The sequence below is a fragment of the Pristis pectinata genome, chromosome 14 (assembly GCF_009764475.1).
Source record: "Pristis pectinata isolate sPriPec2 chromosome 14, sPriPec2.1.pri, whole genome shotgun sequence".
In the NCBI taxonomy this organism is placed as follows: Eukaryota; Metazoa; Chordata; class Chondrichthyes; order Rhinopristiformes; family Pristidae; genus Pristis; species Pristis pectinata.
In genome coordinates, this window is record NC_067418.1 from 37,174,623 (window position 1) to 37,187,659 (window position 13,037).

Consider the following 13,037-nt stretch of genomic DNA (forward strand, 5'->3'; position numbering starts at 1 on the left):
ATTGAATACACAAGGGCATTTGCAGGTTTTTTTAAAATGTTAAGCACACTTTTACTCAGTTTTACATGTAATTTTGCTGCCATTTTCCACTCGTTATCTTCCATTTTTAACTTGAAAACCCTCTAGTTAAAGGGCTATTGCACATAGTGAAGGACATAACTGAAGAAACAGACAGGTAAGTAATGATGCAGGAGTGGCAGGCTTAAGTTGTGTCATTAAGAGGATAGGAAGACATGAAAGAAGTTTTATATCTTTCAGCTTCTAAAAAAGATGAATTAAAATACAAGATGTCATGCAGAGTGGCAGTTATTACAGAACATAGAGCATAGAAGTGTACAGCGCAGGAACAGGCCCTTCGGCCCACCATGTTTGCGCCAGCCATGATGTCAGTCTAACTAATCATGTCTGCCTGCACATGGTCCTTCTTCCTCTCTTCCCTTCTTGTTTATGTGTCTGCCTAAATGCCTCTTAAATGTTGCAATCGTATCTGCTTCTAACACCTCCCCTGGCAGCGCATTGCAAACACCTACTACTCTCTGTGTAAAACAAAACACCTACCTCAGACATCTCCTTTAAACTTAAACCTATGCCCTCTGGTACTTGACACTTCCATTCTGGGGAAAAGATTCCCCTATCATCTACCCTATCTATGCTTCTTGTCATGTTATATACTTCTATTAAGTCGTCCCTCAGCCTCCAATGCTCCAGTGAAAATCCAAGTTTGTCCAACCTCTCCTTATAGCTAATACACCAGGCAACATATTGGAGAACCTCTTCTGCACCCTCTCCAAAGCCTCCACACCCTTCCTATAGTGTAGCGACAGAACTGCACACAATACTCCAAATGTGGCCTAACCAAAGTTTTAAACAGCTGCAATGTGACTTGCCAACTTTTATACCGAATGCCCCGACTGATGAAGGCAAACATGCCATATGTCTTCTTTACCATCTTATTGACTTGTGCCTGCACTTTCGGAGAGCTATGGACTTGCACCTTAATTTCCCTCTCTACATCAATGCTCCTGAGGGTCCTGCATTTACTGTATACTTTCTGCTTGTATTTGACCTCCCAAAGTGCAACACCTCACAGTTATCCAGAATAAGCTCCATCTGCTATTTCTCCACCCACATTTCCAACTGATTTATTGTATCATTTGACAACCTTCTTCAGTATCCACAACTCCACTGATTTTCATATCGTCTGCAAACTTACCAAACTAATCACCAACATTTATATCCAGATAATTTGTATATTATCACAAACAACAGAGGTCCCAGCACTGGGTATTGAGCTCAGGAGCCGCGAGATAATGTTGCAGCTCTGTAGAACTCTGGTTAGACCGCACTTGGGGTATTGTGTTCAGTTCTGGTCGCCTCATTATCGGAAGGATGTGGAAGCTTTAGAGAGGGTGCAGAGAAGATTTACCAGGATGCTGCCTGGATTAGAGAGCATGTCTTATGAGGATAGGTTGAGTGAGCTAGGGCTTTTCTCTTTGGCGAGAAGGAGGATGAGAGGTGACTTGATAGAGGTGTACAAGATGATAAGAGGCATAGATCGAGTGGACAGTCAGAGACTTTTTCCCAGGGCGAAAATGGCTCACATGAAGGGGTATAATTTTAAGGTGATCAGAGGAATGTATAAGGGGGAATGCACTGCCGGCAGAGGTTGTGGGGGCAGATACATGAGGGACAATTAAGACACTCTTAGATAGCCACATGAATGATAGCAAAATGGAGGAAGGGTTAGATAGATCTTAGAGCAGGATAAAATGTTGGCACAACATCATGTGCCGCAGGGCCTGTACTGTGCTGTTATATTCTATGATCCTTGTGGAACACCACTGTTCACAGATCTCCAGTCAGAGAAGCACCCCTCCACTACTACCCCCTGTCTTCTCTGACCAAGCCAGTTTAGTATCCAATTTACTATGTGACTTCATCTGGGCCAACCCACCATGAGGCTTTACTGACAACATCCACTGCCCCACCTTCATCAATAATCTTCATCACATCCTCAAAAAGCTCAAATTTGTGAGACATAACCTCCTATAGTCTCCCTAACAAATCCATGCCTTTCCAAATGCAAGTAAACCTTGTCCTTAAGAATCTTCTCCAATAATTTCCCTACACTGATGTAAAACTTACAGGCCCATAATTGCTTGGTTTGTCTCTTTTGCCCTCCTTGAAGAAAGGGACAACATTGGCTATTCTCCAGTCTTCTGGGACCTTCCCTGTGGCTAAAGAGGATATAAAGATCTTTGTCAAGGCCCCAGCATTCTCCCTCCTTGCCTTCCTCAGTAGCCTAGGATAGATTCTATCAGGCCCTGGGGACTTATCCACCTTAATGTTTCTCAGTGCACACAGCACCTTCTTAATGTCAATATGCCCTAGAATATCAACACACCCCTCCCTAATCTCATCATTGTCTCTGTGATTCTCTCTTCCTTGGTGAATACTGATGCAAAGTACCCCTTAAGGACTTTACCTACCTCTTCTGGCTCCATGCATAATTCCTTCTGTTGTCCTTGAGTAGGCCAACCCCTTCCCTAGCTACCTTCTGCTAATAATGGTTTTATGACTCAGAGAGACTAGAGATGAGAAGAATTTTTAAAAATAATTTAAATTTTATTTGAAATTTACATTTGTGGTAAATGGAGTTATAATTTGGAGGGTGTGAGAATGTACTTGCATGGAGTGTGGACTCCAAGAGGTAAATACTTCAGAAGCAGCAAATTTGAAATAAAATAGAAAGTGCATAAAATACTCAGCAGATCAAACAGCGTCTGCTGGGAGAGAAACAGTGTCAATGTTTCAGGTTGAAAACCTTTTATCTGAACTGAGAAAAATTAGCGAAAAGAAGTTTTGACATGTGGCGGGGTGTGAGATGTTGGCTTAGACTGCCGCTGCTTGGACCATTCAAATCCACTTTATCGATTGCTCTCTTATTCTGAATTAGGCTGCTGCATTTGTGATGTTTCCAGTTCAGGTGATTACAACAGTGGACTCGCGAGTGGTGCAGCTTGACTACCTGGAGGGCAGGTTGCTGATCTCCTCTCTCACTCGTTGCTATCTATGTGACACAGAGAGGTATTTGCTAGAATTCCACATACATTGTGACCTTGATTATTGGCATTGTGATTTTTCTTGTATTCTTACTGTGAGGCAGGCCTGCTTTTTGTCCCTCTGTTGATATTGATCAACAGAAAGAGTTTAAAAAATATATGTATATATCCTCTTCAACACCCAGGAAACCCCCCACTTATCCAAGGTCATTGATGATATTTGTAGCTTTCTCATTATTAACCTTGTTGAAATCATGTAGTTATCATAGACCAGGAAATGATTCTGGAACCTCCCTTATGTGCATGGTTTCTGGTCAAACCAGCCTATGTATTTAACCAATGTTTTATATGGATTCATTGAACTTTGATGGGCACTCTACATTGTCAAGTTGCTTACTGTTTTGAACCATATTCACTTTTTGTATTGTCAGACAAACCACTGAACTGATCAGCTTTCTTGCATTGAGTGTCAGACTGATGCTGAAGACGAAAACTTCACATTTCTATTCAGAGTCAATATCTGACTTCTGTGTGCAGTATGCTGATAATTCCAGTTTTCTTTCACAGAAGAAGCTGGCCTTCTAGTAAAAAAAAAAGCAGGACTTTAATTGGAACTACTGTTACTCTAATATAAGCAAGTGAAGGAAAAGAAAGCACTAAAAAATAGCTCTGAAGAGAAGGGAGTTTGAATGATAGTGGTACTGATTTAAAAACTTAGTCGAGTGGTTGTAATGGGTTATAATAATAATCAATGTTGAAGGCACAAAACTTTGAAGAGTTGGATGTAATCAGATTTACTCCACCAGTAATTTTTGAATAACAGAGAGAAGTTCTGGAAAATTGGAAACAAGGAGCGAGATGGAGAATTTGGAGCCTGTTTCTTGTCAGGAGCAAAGACTATTGGAACCCCACATCCATTCATCTTCTGTGCACGCCCTGGTTCACGGATGTGGGAAGTGAACTTTGAAGGGGAGGTGCTGAGCACGCACCAGTTCAAACAATTATTGGGAACACCTCCACTTCCCATCATCTCTCTCAGGTATTTGTGTGCTTGTCTGACATGCTTCTTCCTTTACTATCATTTCTCAGCAAAACATAATATTTCCTCATGACATAGGAGGCCATCGAGGCTATGCCACCTCTCAGAACAATCCCACAAAAAAAAATTCTGTACTTATTTTCCTGTAACTCATTGTCTCTCATAAGCCCATTAACTCCCCTTCTATTCACTCACACTAGAGTCAATTTACAGTGGTTAAATAACCTAGCAATTGGTGATATGAAAAGAAACCAGATCACCCACAGAAACCCACGTGTTCACAAGGAGAACACGCAAACTCCACACAGACACCAGAAGAGGTCAGAATGTGAGGCAGCACCACCAACTGGTATGCCACTCTGCCAGCCTAATGCTGATGGTACCTCAATTTCATTTACCACTACTTGCTTCTTACTCTTTGATGAACGTGCCCAACAAAACTCTGTTGTTCTCAGTTATGAAGATTTTAATTAGTTCACAATCCCTAGATTTTTGGAGGTGTGAATTTCAGATTTTCACCACTGTTTTGCCAAGTGGGGAAATAACACATCTGCTTGGATATAAATATAGTTTTAAATTTGTGCCTTTTTGTTCTGGATTTCAGAGCAAGTATCCTTTTCCTGATATCTGGTGTCCAAATTTGAATGCTGATACAGTATAATCAAACAGAAGTTTAATAGAAGGATCATCTTTTCACATTTTTGAATTAAAAATGCCAAACATTCTCTTGGCCTTTTCCATTCCTATTTGTTGTGCTGAATCTCAAGAGGATAATCTCTGACTTCCCCACATCCACCAGTATTTTGTCCTTTTAGCTAGTCTGTCTACATTAATTTGCTACTTTAATCCAAACCACATTTTGTCTTTGAACAGTGTAATCTGCAAATGTTTGTATAAAAATGTTCCTTCACCCACATCATTTAATTTATAATGTTGAATTTCCAGTACCAGGGGAGAGCAATTTGTCACATCTAGCCAATTTTCTACTTGCAATCTCTTATCTCCCAATCAGATGCCAATTATTGCAAGGTTAGCTCTAATTTTCAAATTTGCATTTATCATCTTGTGCAAACCCTTATCCGATGCCTTCTAGAATTCCATGATAACCTTTCTTAGATGCTCCACCATGATAGTAACTACCTCTAAAATTCAACTTAATTCATCGTGACACATTTTACAAATCCATGCTGAATCACTTTGATCCAGCTGATACCTGTCCACGTGATCAGTCATTCATAGTTTGATGGTTGAGAGATTTCAGTAACTCTTCCAAAATTAACATGAAACTGAACAGGTTCATAAGCAAAGATACCAATTTTCTCCCTCTTTCATTAATAGCATGAAATTTTCCACTACAAAGGTAAGGTTCCTGAACAGAAAGAGCTTTGTAGAACTTTGAGCAATTGGTTTGCAGTTTTCTCATCCTTGGTTGCCCATCTCAGTATCCTCTGTAAAACCATGTCAGAATGGGGCACAAAGCACTTCAGGTGGGACCAAGCAAGTGCTTCTTACGAGCTAACTATCTTTGTGATTTTTGTTCTATAATTCTGATAGTGTTTTCCAAATTTCTTTTGAGTATCTGCCAGCATTCTCAGCTTTCTATCCTGTAATTCTTTACCATTTATCATTTCCAAAATCAAAATGCTACAGATATTGGAAGCTGAAAATGCTGGAAGTACTCAGCAAGTCATGCAGCATCACTGCAGAGAAAAACACAATGTTTCAAATTGATGATCTTTCATCAGACTGATGAAGGAGCCATCAACTTGAAAAGCTAACTTTGTTTTTCCCTGTGGATCCTGTCTGACCTGTTTACTAGTTGTTAATTGCTCTTTTACTGCCTTGCCACCTTGCAGTTGTCTATATTACAATATTTATGCCACTTACTGGTCCAACTCCAAACTCAGTTGGGTCCTTGGGTTTTGGTTCCTTTGCTGCTTGTTAATTCCAGGCTACCTTCTCCACCCTAGTTTTATATTGTGGGCAAATTTAAGCTGTTTTTATACAGTTTGAAGATGCAAGATGTTGGTCCTAACATAAAAATGAAATTAAATTTGCCAATTACTTTTATCCTGATTTTCCTGACTCCCAATCTAGACTAATCCCAACAGTTGACTGAAACCAAATACTCTTTGGTTTCAGTCAACTGTATGAGAGGTTGCCTCAGGACTGATGTTGGTCTTGTAAGATAATTTCAATTCCACTCCATAGGTTGACTCTGACTTCTTCTGTGCAACATGGTATCAGGTGCTTAGTGAAATCTAAACATGTAACACTTGCTGAATTCTTCTGAGCTACAAATTATATTACTTATGGTTATTAGTGAAAACAGTTTATGCAATCTATTTCTCTTGGTATTCAACCTGCCCTGAAATATTTGCAATCGATCCAACAGTAATGGATGATATGAAACGTGTGCACAGATGGCATATGACAGTTTGGCTGTGATCAGTAGAAATTCACTAATATGGCCAAGCAAAAATGGCTGACCCAACCCAAATGTTATAGGTGCTTCAGAAACAGTTGTGTTGAATTCCTAGCAGCGATGTTTTCTGTGGCAAAGTACATAGGACATTTATTTTGCTGTCCCTGTTATTTCTTTCCTTTGCACTTTGGTACATTCAGAAAGATATTCATTTCCTTTCCAGATGTGAGCTACAATACAACCTGACATCCTGTTCTCCACAATCTATCTCTTTTCCCAGACTCTTGTGTTTGAGGTGAGTATTTAAGAATAGAATGTAGCACAGACTTGTGAATAATTATTAGACAAAGCTTAACAACTGGCATTTCTTTCTTTCCCTCCCAACAGTGAGAATTATGTTCTGAGCTGGACAGACCGGGGGATTTATGTGTTTATTCCACAGAGTGTTCAGGTGCTTCTCTGGAGTGAGCTAAAAGGTGTGATATTGTGTTCGGTTACGCGGCACTTTCATTTTTGTGTTCTGATGCTTTCTTTTTACAGTTCTTTAATGAATTATTAGCATGCGTCTTATCCTCTCCTCGTGTCTTGATGAGGCACCATTCACTTGTACTGAGACATAACCACTAGCTCTGCGTATTGGTATTAGTTTATTATTGTCACTGTACTGAGGTACAGTGAAAAACTTGTCTTGCACACCGTTCGTATAGATCAATTCATTACAGAGTGCATTGAGGTAGAACAGGGTAAAAATAATAATGGAATATAGAGTAAAGTGTCACAGCAACAGGGAAGTGCTTTGCAGTTAGACAATAAGGTGCAAGGTCATAACAAGGTAGATTGTGAGGTCAAAAGTCCATCTCATCGTATAAGGGAACAGTTCAATCGTCTTATCACAGTGGGATAGAAGCTGTCCTTGAGCCTAGTGGTATGTGCCCTCAGTCTCCTGTATCTTCTGCCTGATGGGAGAGGGGAACGTGAGTTCAGGTATTAAGTTGTTTTACTAAACTTTGACTGAAGATGAACCTCTGCCCCCAGCATGCCTCCTGTTAAGTGTTGTTAGTGTTTGAGCATTGTGGGTCCAAGGCCTCAAGAGGTTCTGAGCAAGAATTAGGTACTATTGATGATTGGGAGCCTCAAGCTGATGGGACCCATGCATGCATGCTAGGTAAATATGGGCATGGTGAGAGCTGTGGGAAAATCAAGCATGTTTTAGCCCTACATTATATCAGCTAGGAATTTGGATATTTTGTCGTATCCTTAGGAATCACAAGTGTACAAGTTAGCATGTTGTTGTGCATATATTACTCCTAAAACCATTATTCTGGAAGGCTCAACAATTTCCTGAACTACAGACTCCCTGTTATCTGCGATTTTACCTCACTCTTTTTTTCCAGATATTCAGAATGTGACCGTCTTCAAAAACAAACTGTTCTGTCTCCATGGTGATGGGCGGATAACTTACCTATGTCTACTGTCAGGGGAGCGGTGTATCGAGCGTCTGCTTCGGCAGGACATGTGGACCCTGGCTGCACAAGTCTGTTGCCTCTTCCCGCATTCCATTATTCTGAGTAGGGTGAGTGAATGCTGTTAGTGTTACTATTAGATCACCAATCTGGGGATCTTAAAGATGTACATTTGTGTATTGAACCTTTCACATCTATATCAGGACATCCGAAAGAACTCTCCAATCAATGAAGTACTTCAGAAGTTTATTTACTGTTGTATAAAGCATTGTAGCTATCAGGCAGCACAATGTGATGTTATTTTTATGTTAATTGGGAGACGTATATTGCCAAGACACTGACCTTCTGACAGGGCACCAAGTTTAATGTCTCTTGAAAAATGGCACTTTTGATAGTGGCGCACTCTCACAATATTACACTGCAGTAACAGAAATAGAAACACTGGAAGAACTCAGCCAGTCAAACAGCATCCTTCTTCCTGAAACATGGTTTCCCCTCTGCCATGGTGAATAGATTTCTAAACCACATTTCCTCCATTTCTGGATGATTGTTTTCACCCCTCTTCCCCCAGCCAGAATGAAGAGTTCCCTTGTATGTGCCTTCCTCCTCACCAGCCTTCTCATTCAACTTATAATCCTTTGCAGTTTCTGCCAGCTCCAACATGATCCCATCACCAGTAATGTCTTCCTCTTTCCTCCACTTTCTGCATTTTTTGGGGACCACTTACTTCATGACTTACTGTCTGCTCTTCCATCCCCATCCATGGGACCTTCCCATGCACCTGGAAGAGATGCAACACCTGTCTATTCACCCCTTCCCTTCCTGCAGTCCAGGGACCCAAACAATCATTCCAGGTGAAGTAGCATTTCACTTGCCCTTCCTATTTAGTCTACTGTATTCGGTGTCTGCAGCTTGGCTCCTCTACATTAGAGAAACCAAATGCGAATTGGGTGATCACTTTGCAGAACACCTGCACTCAGTCTGCCGGGGTGACCCTGAGCTTCCAGTTGCCTGCCACTTTAATTTATGCTCCCACTCCCACTCTAGCCCCTCAGTCTGTGGCTTCCAGCACTGTTCCAAAAAGGAACAATGTAAACTCAAGGAACAACACCTCATTTTTCATCTGGGCACATTGCAGCCTGCAGGACTTGATATTGAATTCTCCAGATAACTTGCTCTTTCTGTTTGCATCTGGACTGGCCATTTGTACATGCCATTCCTCTCCCCTTTTTCATTTCTACTGTATATTCTAGCTTGCTCGTCATGTTCCAGTAGGCCAGACCTCTCTACGTCACCACATCACCCAGACGTCACCATATCTGCAACACATTACACAGACAAAGGACCTTATCTGTCCATTCAATGACTGTCCATCATTTCATCCTACCACTAACATGCCCTTTGTTCCACTTTCCCTCACCTTCGCTGTTACTTAGATAAAGTTGCTTTCTCTCTTTCTCAGTACAGATGAAGGGTCTTCGATCTGAACCAATAACCTGTTTCCCTTTCCACAGATGCTTCCTGACTGGCTGAGTTCTTCCAGCATTTCTGGTTTTGTTTCAGATTCCAGCATCTGCAGTTTTGTTTTTCTATGCTGCAGCAACATTGCAGTCTCTGAATTGAAACTTGAATCCACAATTTACTGATTTAATTAAGTGTTATCAGTGAGTAATGTAAAAGTCTTTGAAATAGTGGTGGTTGAAGGGTTGTTGAGAAGGATTAATTACCATATACAAGTGTTTCTTTGGAGTTATAGTGATTACTGTTCTGCTGTGGGAGTTTGTGTTAGCCTTCTCTTGTGTGAGCATTGCAGATCCCTCCACTCCAGTCTACCACCAGAGTTACCATATCATATAGAGGCCCTGATGAAACAGTAGCCATGTAATTACATCCCATCCACATCCAGTAGTAGCTCCATCCTTCAATGCTCACGCAAGAGGAAGCTAACACAAACTTCCACAGTTCCTCAAGCCTGCCTTGCCATTTAATATTGGCTTCACTATTGATTCTCATAAATCAGGAATTCCCCTCGTACATAAATCAGTGTATTTCCAGCTCTGGAAATATTCAAGAGAGTTCAATAGATATATGACTCAATAAGAGAAGACATTTCATCTCATCTGTGTCTCAAGTGGGTGACCTCTAATTGTGAAACTGTGCTCCCAGTTCTAGATTTCACGCATGAGAGGAACTATCCTCATGGCATCTATCCTACCAAGTTTCCTCGGAATCCTGTATGTTTCAAAGTGGGAAGGGAAGTGTAATGTATGTAAGGTTGGCGTGTGATCACTGTTGCATGGATGGGAATACTTTAAAAGTTTAAACAAAATATAGACACTGCAGAGAAAATGAATAAAAAGTTGAGTCATGTAATGCAAAGATTGTGAAAGATCCTATTTTAAATACTTAGCCATTTCACCTTGTGCTAGTTGACCTTATCTTTGGTGTTCGTCTCCTCAGACCCGTAAGCTGTTGCCTTTAGATAGATTGGAACATCTGAAGACACAGCTGGATTCAGCCACACAGAGCCACCTTGTTGCCCGCTTAGAGGAAATTTTGCTGAAGCTGGAGCCCTTTGACTCAGCCTGTAGCAGTCGTAGGAGCAGCTTGTCATCTCATGTATGTTCTTGCATCCAAGCAAAATGTTTGTGCAAGTTATCTATCGAGATAGTGGGCTCTAGATTCCGTGGGCTGGGGTGAGGGTGGTGGGGCCCTACACAAAAGGGAATGAACCATGATGATGCCCTGCTCTTTTTAACAATATTTCAGTTTCAGAATTGATTTGATGGGTAAATGAACACCCAACTTGTTAGTGGTTTAATTGGTTTTATTTTTGAGGGGCTGTCCTCTCTCCAGAGCAATCGAGGTTAATAACCTAGCTTTCTGCTGGTATTGGAAAGAAGCCTTCAGAAGAGTTATCAACACCGAACTCTGTCTCTTTAGGGTTGAACAACTTACTGACAGGCATTGCCTACATTTGCCAAGGAAGAGTGACTGATTAAATGATGCATCAGTGCCCAGGGAATTGAAGTGCACTGTGGTGTCAGCCTTTGGATTGGGGTGGAGCAGGGTGCAAATCTTTTTTTTTCTGTCAACCTCCCCCATTACCTTGCCTCTCCCCCCACCCCCTGGCTCTGGCCTTTCTCCCCCACCCTCAACCTTCTCTGCCTTCCTGCCCCTCTTCCTCTACCATTCATACTTGCTGTACTTGCAGCTGGGTGCCATGATTGGTTGGGTCTCCCTTTTTATTGTAGCATAAGAATGGGGAGGGTGTCAGTGCAGAAAGAGAATGTGCTCTCCAGATGCTGTTTGGAGCTTTTCGAAGCCACAACATGACTTGTGGGCCAATTTCTCCAACAAAGGCTTTGCCTCAGAGCTTCAAATGCATTAACTTCTCAGATTTTTAATTTTGATGCCTCCTTTCTTTCAGGAAAGTTTTAATGTCTTAGATTCTGGTATTTATCGTGTGATTAGTCGTCGAGGCAGTCAATCAGATGAAGACTCTGGCTCGTTGCACAGCCACCTGTCTGAAGAGGAGAGGTTGAAGGAATTTGCTTTGGTACAGGAGGAAGAGCAAGGAGAGCAGGGTAAGGATGGATGATGCACTGGGAAGGAGAGTTAAACTGCAGCTAAATCTGTGCTTTTCAGGATTTCTGCTTGATTTGCTTCATTGGAGTCAGTGTCGTTGAGAAATGTTGTCAGTTCAGCAGAAGAGTACACTGCAATCAAATGTTAACCCCAAATCCACCTTAACAATGCAATGCATATTTTGGGGAGAATATATTATGGTGTATGGTGGGTTCTTCGCCAAATGCGGGGGGGTTGCTGGGGCACAGCCCTCATATTAATCCATTGAGGTTATATACATATATGCATTGTTACGTACCAGCAACAAAAGAAACACACAAAGTCATGTATAAGTGTTAGAAACTATTTTATTAATAACTACTTATAATAATAAGAAAAGTAAAAATGTTAGGTATTAAACAGCAACCCCAAAAACTAAACTCGAAGTGTGTGTGTGGCAAATTCCCAAACTCCAAGTCCAGGAATAGTTCTCAAAGTTCAGTTCAGCAAGCCATAAGGTGAAACGTGAGCAAAGGTTTTTGTAAAACCACCGTTGACTGAAGGGAAAATGTAGAGAGAATATAGAGAGAATTTATGAAATCCAAATGTTCCATGATGGAACCCATATGACACCTCAATCACTGATGATCTCCATTGCTTTGTTCCGAAGTATCTGACACCCCGAAAGGCATTCGAGACGTGGCTGTCCACAGAAATACCTGTTGCCTTCTACAGGTTAACAACAAAGTTGACTCCACTGGATTGATCCAAAAATCCATACGTGGATTGTAGTGACAGACACAGTTATTGTTCTTCATCCATCGATACAGAGACCAGCAGTCATTGTCTCTCCCTCCCTCTCTCTCTTTCTGACTGACTCCCTGAACAATAAACGTCAGCATGTTGTTATCTTCTTGCTGTCGTAATGACACCACACACACACACACTACTCTACTGTACTATATTTTAAAGGGACAGTCACCAAATAGCAACCTAATCCGTAACAGCAGGCATTCACACAACAATGCATTAAGGATGCACAAAATGTGCCTGTTCAAAAGATGGCAATAATAAAATCCCACAAACTGCCCTGATAGGAGCTATTCATTCTCTGTGCTGTTGTCCATTGATGTTCTTTTTGTTTCCATTTGTTAGACAATGTGTCCCATTCTTTCCTGAACATTGAAGGTGATCGGAGTGAGACACTGATTCCATTCCATCTTCCATTGTCATTCCGTTCCACAGCATCACGAGTCACTTTACAGGCTGTGAAGGAAAGGTAACCTCAGTGATCATTATGACACCCATAGTTGTGCAGATGTTGACGTGAGACCTTTATGAATGCATTTCCTCCCAGTAAAGGCTGCACGTAGCTAAATCAAGTGGCCATGGGATCTTGGGATTGAATCTTAATTTGTACCCATTGAGGAGGGAGGATAGTAGTTAGGGTACTTCGTTTTAGTATGACTGAGCTAGGGAGG

General features: G+C 41.3%; 1 protein-coding gene across 3 annotated transcripts in view; it reads left to right on the forward strand.

Annotated features, from left to right (window-relative positions):
• hps5 (HPS5 biogenesis of lysosomal organelles complex 2 subunit 2) overlaps window positions 1-13,037 on the forward strand; it is a 56,147-nt gene that overhangs the window by 18,688 nt on the left and 24,422 nt on the right. For 2 of the 3 annotated variants that reach the window (XM_052029145.1, XM_052029146.1), the window contains 8 exons: window positions 2,957-3,087; window positions 3,886-4,101; window positions 6,750-6,821; window positions 6,914-7,002; window positions 7,921-8,099; window positions 10,450-10,608; window positions 11,420-11,576; window positions 12,712-12,835. In XM_052029145.1, coding sequence (XP_051885105.1) covers window positions 2,957-3,087; window positions 3,886-4,101; window positions 6,750-6,821; window positions 6,914-7,002; window positions 7,921-8,099; window positions 10,450-10,608; window positions 11,420-11,576; window positions 12,712-12,835 — 1,127 coding nt within the window. The remainder of the gene's footprint in view (window positions 1-2,956; window positions 3,088-3,885; window positions 4,102-6,749; window positions 6,822-6,913; window positions 7,003-7,920; window positions 8,100-10,449; window positions 10,609-11,419; window positions 11,577-12,711; window positions 12,836-13,037) is intronic. The other variant, XM_052029148.1, reaches the window with a different exon arrangement.